Below are 21,162 nucleotides of genomic sequence, written 5' to 3'. Positions count from 1 at the left end.
CTATGCCTCTTATCATCTATGCACCTCTGTCAAGTCTCCTCTCATCTTCCTTGGCTCCAAAGAGAAAAGTTCTAACTTGCTCAACCTTTCCTCAGAAGACATGCTGTCTAATCCAGGCAACAACATCGTAAATCTCCTCTGTACCCTCTCCAAAGCTTCAATATCCTTCCTATAATGAGTTGACCATAACTGAACATAATATTCCAAGTGTGGTCTAACTGAGGCTTTATAGAATGGCTCTTGAACTCAGTCCCCCTGAACTAATAAAGGCAAACAAACAATATGCCACCTTAACCACCCTAGTTTTCCTCCCACTTATCAAGATACAGATAAGCAATGTGTTGGCTTTCTAGTAGCTGCCTTCCACTTGGTTTGATGTAGATTTGTGAAAATGCCAATGTGTATGACAGTTCCGTTCAGTGTAACTGTTAAAAAGCAGTTGGACAGGTACTTGGATAGGAAAGGTAGAGGCCTAATATGGGGAAATGGGATTAGCATAGAGAGGTATAATGAGAAAAATCCTGGGAACGAAAGGGTTAAGGTGTGAGGAGTGCTTGATGACTCTGGTGTTCAGAAGGATGACGGGGATCTATCGAAAGAGTGGACATGGGGAGGATGTTTCCGTGAGTGAGTCTAGGACCAGAGGGCGCAGCCTTCAAATAGAGGGACACCCCTTTAGAACACAGACGAGGAAGAATTTCTTCAGCCAGAAGGTGGTGAATCTGTGGAATTCATTGCCACAGATGGCTGAGGAAGCCAAGTCACTGGAGATATTTAAAATAGTGGTTGATAGTTTCTTGATTAATAAAGGCATCAAAGATTGTAGAGAGAAGGCAGGAGAATGGGGTTGCGAGGATAAATAAATTAGCCGCAATCGAATGCTGAAGCAGACTAGATGGGCCGAAAGACCTGATTCTGCTCCTCTGTTTTATGGTCGACGTAGACAAGTTGGGCTATACAACTATGATTAAGTTGATGCTGGCTAATGATTACTTGCACCCATGGTATTGTCTGCTGTCATTACTTGACAAGAATTATATTGATAAATTGTTTTATTGTCCCTTGTGGTTTTTATCTTGATCCATCTTGACCCCTTTAAAAACAATTTTAATGTCAGCAGTACTAGAGTTCTTATTTCATTTATGAAGCTGTTCGTGTGCTGACTGGGAAAAAAACAGATCTCTAGAATGGTGGTTCTGGCAAGTGCCCACCTACAGTTGGCTTAACCAGAGCTGAATATCTTTGTGAAAAGGTAGGTGGGATTGGACTGTCACTTCAAGTAAATTGATACTCCTCAGAATCAGAATCTGGTTTATTACTGGCATAGGTCATGAAATTTGTTGTTTTGTGGTAGCAATACTGTGCAATACATAGAAAAATATTATAAAGTAAACATGTAGTGCAATGAAGAGTAAAAATAGTGAGAGTATTCATGAGTTCGTTGTCCATTGAGGAATCTGATGCTTGGCATGCTTTTTACACCGCAGTTGGGAACACTAACCTTTCATGCAATGTGTTTTACTTAGCTAGGCTGCTGAAATTTAGTTAAGTAACCTGACAAGAGAAAGAATCCAATAGTTGCTGTAGAAACAACAATAAGCTGCAGTCAGTTTTACAAGGCAAATCATCCAGATGTATTCAGGTCATGCAACTCAATGCAAACTTTGAATAACATCTAAATATACTGGTTCTCTGAGGTTACATTACAGTCTAGAAGTCACTCCCCGCTAGCTGATACCTAGATTATTTTATTTTAATGAATGGCTTCTTTCATGGGATGTTCATTTATGTTTTTGGCTTGTGTTGTTGCTGGAACTAGCTTCCTATTTAGTCAGTTCTCTGTACTCACCCTGTGGTAATCTACACTCACTGAGTGTATGTTCATGGTTCTCTGCTGCTGTAACTCACCCACTTCAGGGTTTGTGTTGTGCGTTCAGAGATGCTCTTCTGCACACCACTGTTGTAACGCATGATTATTTGAATTATTGTCACCTTCCTCTCAGCTTGAACCAGTTTGGTCAATCTTCTCTGACCTCTCATTAACAAGGCGTTTTTACCCACAGAACTGCCACTCACTGGGTGCGTTTTGTTTTTTCATACCATTCCCTGTAAACTCTAGATCCGAGTTTCCCAATCTTATTTTATTTAGCCCAAGGCTGCTCCTAAATCACTTTCATACTTGCCAACACCTCCCTAAAGCACCTTTATACCTACCAATGCCTCTCTTAGACACAGTATACTTTCTGGCACCCCCATAGTGTGAAAAAATGTTTACCGTATGCTAACATGAGAAAAATGATTCTGCTTTAATATCTTATTTGTCTTTAAACCTAGTTTACACAGTACCTGTGCTCTGCATAGCAGCTTCAAGATCACTGTGATCCCTGAGGTTCAGTATTTATCAAGAGTTGAAATATGTGGTTCAAGTTGAGACAGCAAAAGCCTTAAGTCCCTACATGCAACAATGTCCAAGCGGTTTTTGTTTTTTGTGAGTATTAGTTCACTGCACTGAAGCCTCTTTCAACAAGGTAGGAGCATGGAAATAAAATGAAGAGCAGTTTGGTTCTTCTCTAAAGACCAGAAAACTTCATATGATGGTGTAGCTACATACCACAAAAGCTGACTTTTCTGAGAAGTATTTTTGCTGCTTCATCATTCTGAATTTCAATAATTTCTTCTTACAAGCTCTGTTCCTGTTCTTCCACCTTGCAAAGAAATGGGTTAATTACCCAGTCTGGAATTTCCAGATGGTTCAAATCCTTGAATTGATTCTGAAAATCCTTCTTCAGTGACTGCAGATGTGAGCAGTACTCTTGCAAATCACCATCTATGAAAGAGAGTGCCATACTTTCCATGCAGGGAAACTGAGAACATTCTTCTCCCAATCTTTTGCTTATACGTTTTCAATTTTCCAATAAAATTGAACACGACACTTTTTGAAATTCCCTGCAGTTTCATATTTAGAATGTTTTAAATTTGTCATACAGATCGGCTAGGTGTGCCACATCTCCACGCAGAAATTCCCAAGGTCTTACTGACTTTTGTCTCCCTCCCCCAAGAATCTTGAATGCCCCCTGATGACCTCTATTTCCCCTAATGCCCCCTTAAGACACGTAACAACCACTGTTGGGAATTATTATTACTAATAGCTATTGTGGGTGAAAATCCCAGGAGATCAGCAGTTTCTGAGATACTCTAACCACCCCACATGGCACCAACAATCATTCTAAAGTCTAAAGTCATTTAGATCATGTTTCTTCCCCATTCTGATATTTGTTCTGAACAACTGAACCTCTTGACCATGTCTGCATGCTTTTTTGTATTGAGTTGCTGCCACATGATTGGCTGATTTGATATTTGCATGATAAGCAGGTGTATCTAATAAAATGGTCACTGAGTGTGAATTATTTGCAGTTTATTTAGGAAGAATAACTAAGGAGAATATGCAAAGCTCTTGAAAGAGTGGAAGTGTTTGGGTCACATCATTTAACATCAGCTTAATATTTAAACTAGTTCAGTATGGGTGGAGCAAGAATGATAGCGGAGAGGTAACATTAACTGACTTGTATTAACCATGGTACATGCTGCGATACTTACTGTGTGTGAGTGATAAACGGCCCCGAAGGCCACAAATGTGTACTCAGCGAACTGCATGATGCCCAACCAGATTTGGTGAGTGTGAAGGCATTGGCAAGGTGTTCTTTGTGATGGCCTAAAAAATAGACACCAATATGGTGTATCTACCATATTTGTCAGCTGATGCAAATAAAGAGAGGAGCCATCTGTGTGTGGGAGGGCCAAATGATTCAATGGGCCATTTGTGCACTGCCACCTTCTCACAATCAGAGTTCAAAATTCAAAGTAAATTTATTATCAAAGTCCATATATGTCACCAAATGCACCCCTGAGATTCATTTCCTTGCAGGTAATCACAGTAAATGCAGGAAATACAATAGAATCAATGAAAGAGCATGCCGGACAGGTCAGACAGCAGCCAATGTGTAAAAAAAAACACAACTGTGCAAATGCAAAAAGAAAAATATTATAATAAATATTGAGAACACAAGATAAAGAGTGCTGCAAAGTGAGTCCATTGGTTATGGGAACAGTTCAGTGATGGGGCGAGTGAAGTCATCTCCTCTGGTTCAAGAGCCTGATGGTTCTGATGTGGTTCAAGGTGAAGTGCTTCATACAAATAGTATTGGAACACTCGAACACCCAGCATGACTGTATGCCTCGCCCCCAGGGAGCTTTCTTTCATATTCTAATCACTCACCTTATCTGGGTAATGCATGTTATTCAGCAGAGTGATTCCATTAGTCCCATTCCCCCTCCTTTCTGTTCCCTATAGTCCTAGAGTCGTATAGCATTTAGTGTGTGTATATAAGATATTGGAGTGCGTATATATGTATGTACACAAAAATAGTGACATAATGTTCATGGGTTCATTATCCATTCAGAAATCTGATAGTGGACAGGAAGAAACTGTTCCTAAAACAGTAAATATGTGTCTTCAGGCTAGAGTACCTCCTCTCTGATAGTAATGAGAAGAGGTCATGTCCTGGGTGGTATAACTAATGCCTTTTTTGAGGCTTCACCTTTTGAAGGTGATCTCAAGGATGGGAGGCGAGTGCCTGCGATGGAGTTGGCTGAGTTTACAACCCTCTGTAGCTTTTCTGATTTCGTGCAGTGGCCCCTCCGTATCAGATGGTTAGCATACTCTCCATGGTGCATCTGTAGAAATTTGCTAAAGTCTTTGGTGACATACCAAATCTCTTCAAAATCATAATGAAGTGTAGCCACTGGCATGATTTCTTCATACTTCATCAGTCTGTTGCGTGCAGGATAGATCTTCAGAGATGTTGACACCCAGGAGCATGAAACTGCTGACTCCTTAGTAACTTGTGGATACAGCCCAGTCCATTAGGAACAGTTATTACCCCTCAACCCATCAGCTCTTGAACCAAAGGGGAATTTCAACTTCACTTGCCACATCACTGAACTGTTCCTAAACCTATGGAACACACATCAAAGTTGCTGGTGAACGCAGCAGGCCAGGCAGCATCTCTAGGAAGAGGTACAGTCGACGTTTCAGGCTGAGACCCTTCGTCTAAACCTATGGACTCATTTTCAAGGACTCTTCAACTCATATTCTCAATATTAATTATTTATTATTATTTATTTCTTCTGTATTTGCACATTTTGGTGTCTCTTGCATACTGGTTGTCTGCCCTGTTGGTGCAATCTTTCATTGATTCTATTGTGGTTATTGAATTTATTGAGTATGTGTGCAAGAAAATGAATCTCAGGGTTGTATATGGTGACATGCATGTACTTTGATAATAAATTTACTTTGAACTTCAGATGGTTTTAAATGCTGCCAATATGCCCTGCCTCAACCACTATTTCTGGCAGCTCATTCCAAATATGCACCACCCTCTTGTGAAGAAGCTGAGAAACTCTTTCTCGCTTGACTGTCAATTCCTGTTAGATTATTTTGTCACTTAAGGGGTTAAGTAGCTGCTGTAAATTATCCATCAACAAATCTTTAGTGACAAGGGAGAAACGAGAGAACCCAGAGGATACCCATGCAGTCGTAGAGCATGAAACTCACACAAAACCACTCAAGGTAATGATCAAGCTGAGGTTATTAGATTTGTGAGGCAGCAATGCTAAATACTTTGCCCACTTAATGGAAAGTGAAGAGTGGAGATACAGATGGCATAAATGGGTAATCACTGAATAATTAGGATCATTTTCACCCAGCGAATGGTTGTAATCTGCAGCCATAAACTGGCATGAGGTAACTAAAAGTAGATTAGCTTTATTTGTCACATGTAAATCGAAACATACAGTGAAATGCATTGTTTGCGGCAGAGCCTAGGGGTATGTCCACACTACGCCGGATAATTTTGAAAACGAAGCTTATTCTCTTCGTTTTGACCTTCTGTCCACACTGAAATGGCGTTTTCATCCCCCGAAAACGGAGATTTTCAGAAACGCTCTCCAGAATAAATCTGAAAACGCCTAATATCCGTTGTAGTGTGTACAGGGTAACCGGAGAGATTTTGAAATGCTGTCATGACAACACCACCACAACAATGCTTTTTCTGTTTCAGCTTGGTACTGCGCAAGCTGTTATAACGCGCAGTCGGTGTGAATGGCGTGAGAGTTAAACTGTAACGTGAGCTTTTTTGACTACAGTATTTAAAAGCGCTGTCATGACGTGCCGGAACAGATGGCCGCAGCGCAGCATTTCGTTGTTTTCTTGAACGCAACCACCTAACAATTTCAGAACAGACGGCAACGAGACTGAAGCCAGAAGGGTTAGAAATGTACCCACCAAATACTTTGACCCATAGCTTCTGAATAAATAAGTGTACTTACTCACTTTGCCCTGTTTTCTGTCCTTGCTTGTATGAAGGTGGTTCACCTATTTATGCAAGTACTTCTCTGACAATAGATGTGTAACAGCCTAATGTAACATTGTGTGGAAATACAAGACAATACTGATGCAGAGGTTTTATACATTTAACAAGGTGCTTTATTAATGCAACAGAGTTCGTCAGTTTTTCAATGTTTGTCATCAGCTGGGTCATACTGTCCGTGAACTCCCTGTCGGTTGCCTCCATACGCTCCAGTATTTGTGTTTTTTTTTAGTTTTAAGTCCTCCTGCGCGAGAGCCAAAAGCAATTCCTTTTAACTTTTTCTGCTCTGTAACTGGACAAACACGCACTAAGTATACAGTTTTCTCTTCGCTTGGTTTCTGTGTGTCCTGCGCATGCCCAGTAGGAGGAAATTCGCCCAAATATCCGTCTAATGTGGACGGAGATATTTTGAAAAACGTTTAGTGTGGACGCCTGTCGTTTTTACTCGAAACCGGCATTTTCAAAATTATCCGGCGTAGTGTGGACGTAGCCTAACACAGTCCGGCGATGTGCTGGAGCAGCCTGCAAGCGTCGCTATTTTTCCAGCATCAACACAGCATACCCTAGCCTGTACATTTTTGAAATGTGGGAGGAAACCAAAGCTCTTGGAGGAAACCACATGGTCACGGAGAAAGTTTGCAGACAGCAGCAGAATTGAACCCGGGTCACTGGTGCTGTAAAATTGTTACACTGACCGCTATGCCACCCTACTGAATGTCCAGAGTTCTCCTAGCATTTTTGTCTGTCTTGCTTTCTGGATCATTTGGCACTTAGCTTTACTGAACATTTTATGTCTTTCTCTGTTTCAGCTAAATGGTGAGCTTTGGTGAGTTTGCCTCTAAGGGCAGAAGACAATGGGTCTGACCCTGGAATGACCTGGAGGGCTGATGATGTCCACTAGGTTGTTGGAAAGACAGGGTACAGAAAGTCTTTTCTAATTAGCTAACCCTTTGGCTGACTAAGGTACTTCGTCTGCCAAATCAACTAAGATCAATTACCTCAGTACAGAACAGGAACTAAACCTAAAACACAATTGGTTTTTCTGACTAAGTTGTGCAAAGTTCATCAATTAAGCCAGTAGGTTGTAAGAGTTGGTTGGATTTAATTAATTGTGTTTTGTTCTTGCAGGCTTACGAGCGAGGGATTGCCCTGTTTAAATGGCCCAACGTGTATGATATCTGGAACACTTACCTAACGAAGTTCATTGATCGGTACGGTGGGAAGAAACTCGAGAGGGCACGGGACCTGTTTGAGCAGGCTCTCGATGGATGTCCACCGAAGTTTGCAAAAAGTCAGTGCTTTAAATACTATTTTAACTCTAGGTGAAACTCCACCGTTGGTTAAAGCTCTGCCAAATGATTTAACTCCATTTACAGTGAGTGATGCAAGCCTACAGTTTCCAGAAGTTAGCAATTAAATGTTATTTATCTTTGCCTGTAGGTTTTATTGCACTACACCTGACAGCTTTTTTTTTTGGTGTGACTATCTTTTTGTGTTTCAGTCAAACTTCCTTGGGCATTTTCCATGTCATACAGTGAGTGGCTTTTAATTGTAGGAAGTGTGGGTTGATATTTAGGTTTGGCTTATTAATGTTGTGATCCCTTTTTTCTCTTGTATAGTGACATTTTCTCTACATTTCCAAGAGGCAGAAATATTTAGATTTCAGTAAAGTGGATTAAAAAATTGTGCATGTCCCGCACTGTTTATTTTCTAAGCTTTGATGTGACTTCACCAGGAAGTGGTGTGTATATATCTTCCTCAGAGATTCTGGCTCGATTCAGACCATGGGTGCTTTGTGTGTGGAGTTTCTATGATGGGATCGTTTGCCCGGGTGCTCCTGTTTCCCCTGACATAGCAAAGGCATGATGGCTGGTTAATTAATTGGCACCTGTTGTATGGTGAGTGGTAGAAGAATTGGAATGGGGAGAAATAGACGAAGTTGTCATAGATCTGAGAGGAAAGCCGAGATCACAGCAGATACATGTTTGATGGTTAGCACAGATGTGATGGGCCATAGGATCTGCTTCCCTGGTGTGTGGCTTTATGACACATTGTGCCTTTCAGAAGGATGAGGGGGCATCTCATTGGAACCCACCAAACACTGAAAGACCCAGATGGAGTGTCTGTGGAGAGGTTATAGGAGAATCTGGGATGTAAGGTCACAGCCTTAGAGTAAAGGGGCATCTCTTTAGAACAGAGATGAGGAAGAATTTCTTCAGCCAAAGGTAATGAATCTGTGGAAGTTTTTGCCACCGAGAGCAGTGGAGACTCAGGCTTTGGGTATAATTAAGGCAGATTGATAGGTTCTTGATTAGTAGGGGTATTAAAAGGACAGAGAGAAAGCGGTTGAAAAAATCACTTTCCATGATTGAATGATGGAGCAGTCTTGATAAGCTGAGTAGTGTAATTCTACTCATATCTTATAGTTCTATGAGAAAGGTAAGTTGACCCTCCCTCCAGGATGTCCTTTGGTACTAATCTTTTACTCTGGAAGTGCTAAGTGGACCCTTATCCCTGATCCTCTATTCAACAAGGTCACTGGTATGGATAGCAGAGGGGCTGATAGGCAGGAGGCAGTGTGTGGGATAAGGGGGGGCCTTTTCTGGTCGGCTGCTGGTGACTAGTGCTGTTCCTCAGGGGTCAGTATCGGGACCGCTACTTCTCATGCTGTTTGTCGGTGATTTAGATAATGGAATTGATGGCTTTGTGGATGATACAAAGATAGGTAGAGGGGTAGGTAGTGCTGAGGAAGCAATGTGACTGAGGCAGGACCTGGACAAATTGGAAGAATGGGCAAAAAAAGTGGCAGATGGAATACAGTGTTTGGAAATATATGATGCCTTTTGGTAAAAAGATCAATAGTGTGGACTATTATCTAAATGGGGAGAAGGTTCAAGCATCAGAGAGGCAGAGGGACTTAGGGGTCCTCATGCAAGACTCCCAGAAGGTTAATTTACAGGTTGAGTCTGTGATAAAGGCAAATGCAATGTTGGCATTTATTTCAAGGGCAATCGAATATAAAAGCAGGGAGATAATGCTGAGCCTTTGTAAGGCACTAGTCAGGCCGCACTTGGAGTATTGTCTACAGTTTTGGGCCCTGTATCTCAGAAAGGATGTGTTGTCTTTGGAGAGAGTCCAGAGGAGGTTCACGAGGATGATTCTGAGAATGAAGGGGTTAACATATGAGGAGTGTTTGGCAGCTTTGGGTCTGTACTCACTGGAATTTAGAAGATCTCATTGAAACCTACCAAATGTTGAAAGGACTAGATAGGGTGGATGTGGAAAGGATGTTTCCAATGGTGGGGGTATCCAGAACTAGAGGACACAGCCTCAAAATTTAAAACAGAGGTGAAGAGATTTTTTAAATCTGGAGAGTGGTAAATCTGTGGAATGCTCTGCCGCAGACTGCGGTGGAGGCCAAGTCCGTGGGTATATTTAAGCTGGAAGTTGATTGTTTCCTGATTGGTCAGGGCATCAAAGGATATGGCAAGAAGGCAAGTGTATGGGATTGAGTGGGATCCGGGGTCAGCCATGATGGAATGACGGAGCAGACTTGATGGGCTGAATAGCCTAATTCTGCTCCTATGTCTATGGCTTCTCTGATCTTTCAGCAATAATTTTCCTAGATCCACTGTGTAAGCTCACTTATTTGGTCCAGAAAGATGAAATAATAACAAGCCCTATTAATTTCACACCTACAGGTGGAGGCCAATCCAAAAAAGTATGAAGTGATACACTTTAGAAGGTTGAAATTGGATACAGGGTTAATGGCAGGGTTCCTCGCAGTATGGAGAAATAGAGGGATCCATCGATCCCTTAGAGTTGCAGCACAAGTTGTTAAGATAGTTAAGGAGGTGTATGTTCTGGTCACCTTGATTAGTTGGGAGATTGAATTCAAGCAGTAATGTTGCAGCTGTATAAAACTGGTTAAACCACACTTGGAGTATTGTGTTCAATTCTGGTTGCCTCATTATACAAAAACTTTTGAGAGGCTGCCTAGATTAGAGAGCGTATCTTGTGAAGATAGGTTGAGTGAGTTTGGAATTTTCTCTTGAGTGATGGAGAATGAACGATAACTTGATAGAAGTGTACAAGATTGTAAGAGGTAAAAATAGAGTGGACAGCTAGTTCCTCTTTCCCAGAGTGGAAATGGCTAATGCCAGAGGGCATAATTTTGAGGTGTTGAAAATAGCGGAGGAATGTTGGAGTAAGTTTTTACATAGTGGCGGGTGTGTGGAACACCCTGCTGGGGATCTGTTCTATGTTCCGTGTTCTATTATTTGGCTTCAATCTTGTCTTGCAGCTCTCTACCTGTTGTATGCCAAGCTGGAGGAGGAGTACGGGTTAGCCCGACACGCCATGGCTGTGTACGAGCGAGCAACGAAGGCAGTGGAGCTGCTGGAGCAATACGAGATGTACAACATTTACATTAAAAGAGCAGCTGAAATCTATGGAGTTACTCACACACGGGGCATTTACGAGAAGGCAATTGAGGTATAGCAAGCTTCCAATTAAGATTCCTCATTTATTTTGAGAGGATTTACAGTCTTGTTCCCATTACACAGTCAAATGTCTGTTCTCTGCTTTGGTTCCTGAACTGCTACAAGAAGCTTGATTTGAAACAGAGCTCCTGCTTTAGTGTCACAGGTATGGAAGAGTACGTGAAGTCCTCCAGAACTCACTGGTGTTCTCCAGATAGAGCACTGTGGAAGTGTTTCTTGCTGAAACTTTAATAATCGATTTGTACAGAATGTGCAGCATAGTGGAACTATGTGGAGAGCTTACAATGGTTTAAATTAGAACTAGGAATTAAGTTTTATTCCAAATGCTAAATAAGTTCATCCCTGTATCAAAAATGAGCTGGCCCCCGAAAAGGTCCTTTGGTTTTTCACAAGAATTCTCACTGGAATGTAAGCCTTAAGCTATGAGGAATTTGTTGTCTGTGGGCCTGTACTTGATAGAGTTCTGAACAGTAGGGGTGGGAGGGGGTGTAAGGTGTGACACCAACCAAAAACTGAAAGCCTTGGATAGAATGGACATGGAGAGCATGTATCCAACAGTAGGAGAATCTAGGATCCGAGGCACAGCCTCAGAATCGTCCCTTTAGAACAGAGATGAAGAGGAGTTTTTTTAGCCAGAGGGTGGTGAATCTGTGTGCATTTGTTGCTGCATAGTGCTGTGAAGGCCAAGACATTTGGTGTTTAAGACACAGATTGATAGGTTCTTGATTGGTAAGGAGATTAAGGGTTGCAGGGAAAAGATGTGAGAGTTTTTTTAAATCAGTACTGACTGATTTGTGAAGCAGACTCAGTGAATCAAATGGCCTTGTTCTTCTCCCATACCTTATGGCCTGATCATATGGTTGGCAAAGGGAGACAGTTTTGGGGAGCAGTGGGACATCTGGTAGTGTAGCGGTAGTGTGACGTTATTACAGAGTACACCTCCGACATCATCTGTAAGAAGTTTGTACGTTTTCCCCATGAACTGTGTGGGTTTCCTCTGGGTGCTCCAGTTTCCTCCCACAAATCAAAGACATACCAGTAGGTAGGTGAATTGGTCATTGAACATTGACCTGTGATTAGGCTGGGGTTAAATAAGTGTGATGCTGGGCAGCGCAGCTTTCTGGGCCAGAAGAGCTTGTTCCACACTGTATCTCAAAATAACTAAATAAAATCTGGCTGTTGCAAGCATAAAGCCCTGAAATCTAAACTCACTCGTGCCTCCTTTGATACTTGAAACACAATTCTGCTTAAACCTTTTCATTACATGTACCGTCCATTCTAACCCTTGGTATTGTGTACCCGACTTTCCACTGGCACAAGGTTTAGTGTGCAACAAGTCTGTCAGTGTCATCTACATAGTGTATTGTCATCTACACATGTACGTGCATGCACAGGTGCAATGAAGAACTACCTGCAGCAGCATCACAAGCAAAGCATCACATAAGCAGCATTCACAAGAAAAACAAGCGTAAATTATGTGTTAATTTTATAATAAACTACGCAATTTCAGAATTGGCTAATGTCACTTCATGTACACAAGCGTAAAGGAGGATGAAATAATTGTCACTCCACATCTGATGCAGCACAAGAAAAAGGTGAAGAACACAATAAATATAAATTAGTAAGATAGGTTATATACCTAGACTGAATTCCATAAAGGGACAGTAGGTTGCACATAAGGTTACTGACAGGAAATAATAAAGCAGTGGTGGAATTAGTGGGCGGTGGTGTTGATCAGCCTTTCTGCTTGGGGGAAGTAACTGATTTTGAGTCTGGTGGTCCTGGTGTGGATGCAACTTAGCCTCCTTCTGATGGAAGTTGGAAAAACAGTCTGTGAGCAGGGTGTGTGAGATCCTTTATGATGTTACTGGCACCTTCTGTTCGTGTGTTCTTGGTGGCAGGTAGGCTGGTGCCAGTGATACGTTGGGCAGTTTTGGCTAGCCGTTATAGTCTTTCTCTCCACCACAGTGCATTTTCCACACAAGGTAATGAGTCAACTTGTCTGCTGCAGTATGGATGTGCAAAACCTAGTTCTTTTCAGCCTTCTCAGAAAGTAGAGATGTTAGTGAGCTTTCTTGACTGTGTAGGATGTGCTCTGGGACCATGAGAGGTTGTGTAAGATGTGCACTCCCAGGAGTTTGAAATAGCTCGCAGTTTCCACTGCTGTGCTGCAGATGTAAAGTGGAGTGTAACTGGTACGAGTTCTCTTGAAGTTGATAATCATTTCCTTTGTCCTGCTAAGGAAGAGATTTTTTGCCTTGCACCAGGCCTCAAACTCTTCTCCCTCCTCTCTCTGTAGGCCGCCTCATCATTATTGCTGATGAGCCCCACCACAGTCATGTTATCAGCGAACTTGGAGATGCAATTGCTTGGGCGTTCAGCTGTGCAGTCATGTGTGAGCGAATTGTACAGCAATGGGCTCAGAACATAGCCCTGGGGGGCACCCGTATTGAGTATGATGGGGAAGAAGGAGCTGTTGTGCATCCTGACTGTCTGAGGTCTATTGGTTAGGAAGTCCAACAACCAGCTGGTCAGTGGTGTATTTACAGTGGTGCTGGAAAGTATATGCTCTATTTCTGCATAAATATGTCCTAAAATGTGATCAGATCTTCATGGAAGGCCTAAAGCTAGATAGAGAACCCAATTAAATAAATTAACACAAAAAAAAACTTTATACTCGTTCATTTATTTATTGAGAAAAATTATCCAATATTACATGCATTTGTTGGGAAAAGTATGTGAACCTTTGCTTTCAGTAAATGGTGTGACCCACGTGTACAGCAATAACTTTAACCAAACGTTTCCAGTAACCATTGATCAGTACTGCACATTGGCTTGGAGGAATTTCAGGCCATTCCTCTGTACAGATCTGCTTCATCTCTGGGATGTTGGTGGGCTTCCTTGCATAAACTGCTTGTTTCAGGTCCTTCCACAACACTTCAATAGGATCAAGGTCAGAACGTTAACTTGGCCATTCCAAAACATAATTTTTTTTCTTTTTAAACCATTCTGTTGTTGATTTACTCTTGACTTTTGGATCATTGTCTTGTTACATTATCCAACTTCTATTAAGCTTTAACTGACGGACAATTATCCTAACATTCTCCTGTAAAATGTCTTGATACAATTTTGAATTCATTGTTCCCTCAATAATTGCAAGCTGTTCAGTCTCTGAGGCAGCAAAACAGTCCCAAACCATGATGTTCCTTCCACCATAATTCACAGTTGGGATGAGGTTTTGGTGTTGGTGTGCAGTGCCCTTTCTCCTCCAAACATAGCAATGTGCATTTCTGCCAAAAAGTTGAACTTTTGTCCCAGAAGCATTGTAGACCATCCAAGTGGTCTTTTCAACACTTGAGATGTGCAGCAATGTTTTTATTTACTTGGAGAGCAGTGGCTTCCTCCGTGGAACACCATTCTTGTTCAGTGTTTTTCTTATAGTGGACACTTGAACAGAGACTTTAGCAAGTTCTGGAGATTTCTGCAGGTCTTTTGCTTGGGATCTTTTTCACCTCTTTCAGCATTCCACATATGCTCTTGGTGTGATCTTTGCAGGATGCCCACTCCTAGGGAGAGTAGCAACTGAGTTTCCTCCATTTGTAGACAATTTCTTTTACGTTTGACTGATGAACACACAGGTCTTTAGAAATTCTTTTGTAGACTTTTCCAGCTTCATGCGTCTCTACAATTCTTCTAAGGTCCTCTGAAAGTTGTTTTGATCGAGCCATGCTGCACATGAACAGATCTTTATTGAGAAGAGCAGGCTCTGTCAGTAACATGGCTTTCTGTGCCTTTTTATAGGGCAGGGCACCACTACAACTCGTACCTCCAATCTCATCTCACTGATTGGAACACCTGACTCCAAATGGCTTTTGTAGAAGGCATCACCCCAAAAGTTCACTTACTTTTTCCAACAAATATGTGTAATATTGGATCATTTTCCTCAAAAAATAAACGAACAAGTGTAATGTTTTTCGTGTTATTTATTTGATCAGGTTCTCTTTATCTAGTTTTTGGACTTCCGTGAAGATCTGATCTCATTTTAAGTGATATTTACGCAGAAATAGAGAAAATTCTACAGGGTTCACAAACTTCCTAGCACCACTGTAGACCGAGGAGGATTAGGAGTTTGTTCACCAAGGTCTGTGGGACAATAATGCTGAATGTTGAAATGAAATCCAGAAACAACATTCTGATGTAAGTGCCCTTGTTTTTCAGGTGTGTCAGGGACAGGTGCATGACAGATGCTAGGGCATCTGTTGTAGAGTGTTTCTGTTGATTAATATGTTGGTGAGTGTCCAATGGGACAGGAATGGTGTCTTTGATGTGTGCCATTATTAACCATTTTAAGCACTTTCTGACGATTGGCATCAGTGCAACAGTACAGTAGTCATTTCATTGTGAATGTGTAGAGTTCTTTGGTACAGGGATTTTTGTGGCTGATTTGAAGCACGTGAGGACAGCTCCCTGGGTAAGTGAAGTGTTGAAGATGTCCATGAAGACATCGGTGAATTGGTGTGCACACTCCCTGAGTGCTCAGCCTGGAATATTGTCTAGGTCAGCGGCTTTATGGGTATTCACTCTCTGCAAAGTCCTTCTCATGTCTGCTGCTGTTAAAAAGCATGCATAAAAGTTGTTTGTTGCGTCAGGGAGAGAGGCATCACTGGTGCAGTCGAACAACACACAAAAAATGCTGGTGAACACAGCAGGCCAGGAAGCATCTATAGGAAGAGGTACAGTCGACGTTTCGGGCCGGGACCCTTCGTCAGGACTAACTGAAAGAAGAGATAGTAAGAGATTTAGGAGGGGGAGATCCGAAATGATAGGAGAAGACAGGAGGGGAGGGGTGGATCTAAGAGCTGGTACAGTCGATGCTGTTTTTCCTTGCGTAGTCCATAAAGCCTTTCATGCCCAGCCACATATGCCAGGGATCATTATCAGAGAAGTGATCCTGAAGTTTTTGTGCATAGGTGTCCTTTGTTGTCTTGATTCTAAGGTTTCTCCTGGCTGCTCTGAAAGCTGAACTCGACAGCAGCATCCCGGGCTTTTAGTTGGGAGTGCAACTCTGTGTTCAGCCAAGGCTTCTGGTTCTGGGCTGTGTGATGACCGTTCTTGAGGTGCCAATGTTGTCTACACACTTACTGAGGCATATTCAGGTCTTTGTCTTCTCTGTTTCTGGTGGCCTGCTTGAACATCTGCAAGTTGCTCCTTTTAGAACAGACTTGGAGCACAGTGTTGGCCATGCAGTGATGGTCCTCTTGACTGGTTTCTCCATTTTCAGCAGAGTCAGTGTGCTGGGATTAACGTTATGGCGATGTGGTCAGAGAAGCCTAGACGAGGGCGCCGGATGCCTTTATAAGTACCCTTTCTGTTTATATAAACATTGTTTTTCAAACAGAAAGAAGTTTATAAAGAAAAAACATTAAAGGTCAGCTTTTATTTGTCACATCTATATCAAAACATACAGTGGAATCTGTTGTTTGCATCTAATCAAAACAGCGAGGATTGCAATGGGGTAGCCCACAAGTATCACCACAGTTCTGGTGCCAACATACTATGCCCACATCTCACTAACTCTTAACTGTAAAGCTTTGAAAAACCAGAGCTCCCGGTGGAAACCCATGTGGTCACGGGAAGAACGTACGGACTCTTTACAGACAGCAGTAGGAATTGAATGGCAATTGGTGATCATTGGCACTTAGGGTTGTGCAGGGTGGTTCAAGAACAGAATGGTTGAAGGGAAATGTTTTTGAACCTGGTGGTGTTGGACTTCAGGTCTGTACTTTCAGCCCGATGATAGCTATGAGATGATGGAGTGGGCCTCCCCCCACTAGAGAAGTAATGATTTTGAAATTGTTATTATAAAAATGTATTTGCAAATATTTGTTTTGTTACAGGTGCTGCCAGATGAGCACGCCCGAGACATGTGCCTGCGATTCGCTGATATGGAATGTAAGCTGGGAGAAATCGATCGGGCAAGATCCATTTACTCCTACTGTTCTCAGCTGTGTGATCCAAGGGTAGGACTCCTGGTTCTTGTTTGCCCACTGACAGTTCTGTATTTAATCCACAATATTTTATTATCTTGTGCTTTTAGAAATTAAGGGAAGCTAAGGATGCAGAAGTAGTACAGCAAAGTGGTGCTCTGATAAACAGGAAAAGACCCATAAGCTCTGTCTGCATTGAACAAGATGTTGCATTAATGTAATTCATTTCCGCCTGTAAATGATTCATATCTGTTCATTTCCTCCATGTTAGAAACCATAGAAACCATAGAAAAAACTACAGCACAGAAACAGGCCTTTTGGCCCTTCTTGGGTATGCCGAGCCATTTTCTGCCCAGTCCCACTGACCTGCACACGGACCATATCCCTCCATACACGTCCCATCCATGTATCTGTCCAATTTATTCTTAAATGTTAAAAAAGAACCCGCATTTATCACCTCGTCTGGCAGCTCATTCCATACTCCCACCACTCTCTGTGTGAAGAAGCCCCCCCCTAATGTTCCCTTTAAACATTTCCCCCCTCACCCTTAACCCATGTCCTCTGGTTTTTTTCTCCCCTTGCCTCAGTGGAAAAAGCCTGCTTGCATTCACTCTATCTTTACCCATCATAATTTTATATACCTCTATCAAATCTCCCCTCATTCTTCTACGCTCCAGGGAATAAAGTCCTAACCTATTCAACCTTTCTCTGTAACTGAGTTTCTCAAGTCCCGGCGACATCCTTGTAAACCTTCTCTGCACTCTTTCAACCTTATTTATATCCTTCCTGTAATTTTCACTAATTGCTATAACGTCATAATTCCACGTGTCAATCCACGTCCTCAACTCATCCGCCTTCCCCGCAATACTCCTAGCATTGAAATATATACACCTCAGAAGATTTTTACCACCACTCACAACCTTTCTATTAGCGGATTTGCTTGATTTTTAACATCATTTATTTTCACCCCAGCCACACTGTCAGCTCTGGCACTCTGGTTCCCATCCCCCTGCAAATCTAGTTTAAAGCCTCCCCAATAGCACTAACAAACCTCTCTGAAAGGATATTGGTCCCCCTGTAGTTCAAGTGTAACCCGTCTCTCTTGTACAGGTCCCACCTGCCCCAGAAGAGGTCCCAATGATCCTGAAATCTGAAACCCTGCCCCCTACACCAGTTCCTCAGCCACTTGTTCATCCTCCAGAGCATCCTATTCTTACCCTCACTGGAACGTAGCACAGGTAGCAATCCTGAGATTACCATCCTCGAGGTCCTGCTTTTCAACTTCCTACCAAGCTCCCTATACTCACCCTCCAGGACCTCCTCACTCTTCCTTGCTATGTCATTGGTACCGATGTGCACCATGACATCTGGCTGGTCACCCTCCCACTTCAGAATGTCGTGCAAGCGATCAGAGACATTCTTGACCCTGGCACCCGGGAGGCAACAATCCATCCTGGATTCTCTGTCACGACCACAGAACCTCCTACCTGCACCTCTAACTATCAAGTCCCCTATCACTACCACTCTTCTCTTTTTCCACCCTCCCTTCTGCACTGCAGAGCCAGACTCAGTGCCAGAGATCCGGCTACTGCAGTTTGTCCCAGGTAAGTCATCCCCCCCAACAGTATCCAATGCGGTATACTTGTTGTTGAGGGGAATGGCCACAGGGGAACCCTACCCTGCTCTGCCTGCCCTTTCCTCTTCCCTCGCCTAACAGTGACCCAATTTCCTGTCCTCTGCTCCTTTGGCATAACTACCTCCCTGTACCTACTATCTATAATCTCCTCATTCTCCCGAATGATCCGCAGGTCATCCAGCTCCTGCTCCAGTTCCCTAATGCGGTTTGTTAGCAGCTGCAGCTGGATGCACTTCTTGCAGGTGTCGTTGTCAGGGACACCGGAGGGCTCCCTGACTTCCCACATCCTGCAAGAGGAGCATTCCAACATCCTGCCTGGCATTCTCTCTACTCTAAACAATCTGAACAAAAAACTTACCGGAACCTACCCTGGCCTTTGCCTGTTCTCACCGAAGCCTGTTGAGCCAAAGCCGTTCCACTCTGACTCAGTCCACTCCGACGATGGCCGCTGTATATGGTGGTCTGCTTTTAAACCTTGGCGCGCTACGTCACGCGCCTGCACAGTGCAGACCCTTCTCCCCGAGCAGTGTTTTAAATAAAAAACTTTTTCTACCCGATTTCTTCACTTCCTTCTCAGCTGCTTGCTTCGACTTAATCTAACAACCTCTTGAAAAATGGAGGGCCATGTCAATGGAAAGGTTTGAACTGTTCTTAGAGCAGGTTAAAGGGTCTGCACAATATCGTGACCCAGTGGACCTGTACTGTTCTCTGAGGTTCTATGTTTTCTGTGTTAAACACAACTTATTGTATCTGCTTTGGCCACTGCCCTTGGCAGCCCATTTTAAGCACCAACGACTCTTTTGTGTAAAACAAAAACTGGTTCTGCAAATCTCTTTTAATCTTTCCCCCTTTCACCTTAGCTACAGGTCCTCTAGTGTTTGATATTTCTAACCTGGGAAAATAGTGACCACATCTCCCTGAGGACGTATTGTGTTCAGTTCTGGTCACCTCAGTATAGTAAGGATGTAGAAGCTTTAGAGAGAGCGCGGAGGTGATTTACCAGGATGCTGCTTGGATTGGAGAGCATAGCTTTTGAGGATAGATTGAGCAAGCTAGGGCTTTTCTCTTTGGAGTCAAGGGGGAGGAGAGGTCATTTAATAGAAGTGTATAATAAGCTAGCCAATAATATTAAGAAGGACACCAAAGGTTTCCTCAGATACATAAAGTGTAAAAGAGAGGTGAGAGTGGATATCAAACTACACAGAAACAATCTTAGAAAGGTAGTAATGGGCAACAATGAAATGATGAGTGAACTAAATAAATATTTTGCATCAGTTTTCACTGTGAAAGAAACTAACAGTGTGGTGAAAGTCCCAGGTGGCATGGGGCAAGAAGTGTGTGAAGTTACCATAATTAGAGAGGAGGTTCTTGGGAAAGGTCTGAAAGTAGAAAAGTCACCTGGACTGGATGGTGTACACCCCAGAGTTCTGAAAGAGCTGGCTAAAGAGATTGTGGAGGCATTAGTTATGATCTTTCAAGAATCATTAGATTCTGGATTGGTTCCAGAAGACTGGAAAATTACAAATGTCACTCCATTCTTCAAGAAGGGTAATTATAGGCCAGTCAGCCTGACCTCAGTGGTTGGGAAGATGTTGGAGTTGATTATTAAGGCTGAGGTCTCAGGGTACTTGGAGGCACGTGATCAAATAGGCCATGACCAGCATGGTTTCCTCAAAGGAAAATCTTGCCTGAAAAATCTGTTGGAATTCTTTGAAGAAATAACAAGCAATATAGACAAAAGATAATCAGTTGATTTTGTGTAATTGGATTTTCAGAAGGCCTTTGACAAGGTGCCACACATAAGGTTGCTTAACAAGCTACGAGCCCATGGTATTACAGTAAAGATTCTAGCATGGATAAAGCAGTCATGCACTTTGGTAGAAGAAATGAAAGGGTTGACTATTTTCTAAATTTAGAGAAAATACAAAAAAAACTGAGGTGCAGAGGGACTTGGGAGTCCTTGTGCAGGATTCCTTAAAGGTTAATTTGCAGGTTGAGTCTGTGTTGAGGAAGGCAAATGCAATGTTAACATTCATTTCAAGAGGACTGGAATATAAAAGCAGGGATGTAATGTTGAGACTTTATAAAGCAGGTTGCTGAGGCCTCACTTGGAGTATTGTGAACAGATTTGGGCCCCCTATCTTATAAAAGATGTGCTGAAACTGGAGAGGGTTCAAAGGAGGTTCATGAAACTGATTCCAGGATTGAAAAGCTTGTCATATGAAGAATACTTGATGGCTCTGGGCCTATATTCACTAGAATTCAGAAGAATGAGGGGTAACCTCATTGAAACCTATTGAATGGTAAAAGGTCTTAATAGAGTGGATGTGGAGATGATGTTTCCTATAGTGGGAGAGTCTAAGAGCAGAGGACGCAGCTTTAGAATAGAGAAGCGTACTTTTAGAATGGAGATAAGGCATTTCTTCAGCCAGAGAGTGGTGAATATGTGGAATCCTTTGCCACAGGCAGCTGTGGAGGCTAGGTCTTTATGTAAATTTAAGGCAGAGTTTGATAGACTCTTGATTGGTCAGGACATGAAGGGATATGGGGAGAAGGCAGGAGTCTGCTCCTATATCTTATGGTCTCATGGTCTTGTAAGATAATAAAAA

At 42.5% G+C, this 21,162-nt stretch overlaps 1 protein-coding gene across 1 annotated transcript in view; it reads left to right on the top strand.

Moving 5' to 3' along the window:
• The window catches only part of xab2 (XPA binding protein 2), a 77,609-nt gene that overhangs the window by 39,464 nt on the left and 16,983 nt on the right, over positions 1-21,162 (top strand). The window contains exons 13-15 of the mRNA XM_072248343.1: positions 7,557-7,719; positions 10,732-10,922; positions 16,828-16,950. Coding sequence (XP_072104444.1) covers positions 7,557-7,719; positions 10,732-10,922; positions 16,828-16,950 — 477 coding nt within the window. The remainder of the gene's footprint in view (positions 1-7,556; positions 7,720-10,731; positions 10,923-16,827; positions 16,951-21,162) is intronic.

Source organism: Mobula birostris, chromosome 32, assembly GCF_030028105.1.
Source record: "Mobula birostris isolate sMobBir1 chromosome 32, sMobBir1.hap1, whole genome shotgun sequence".
NCBI lineage: Eukaryota > Metazoa > Chordata > Chondrichthyes > Myliobatiformes > Myliobatidae > Mobula > Mobula birostris.
The sequence above is the reverse complement of the archived record's forward strand: the minus strand, read 5'-3'. Positions and strand labels throughout refer to the sequence as shown.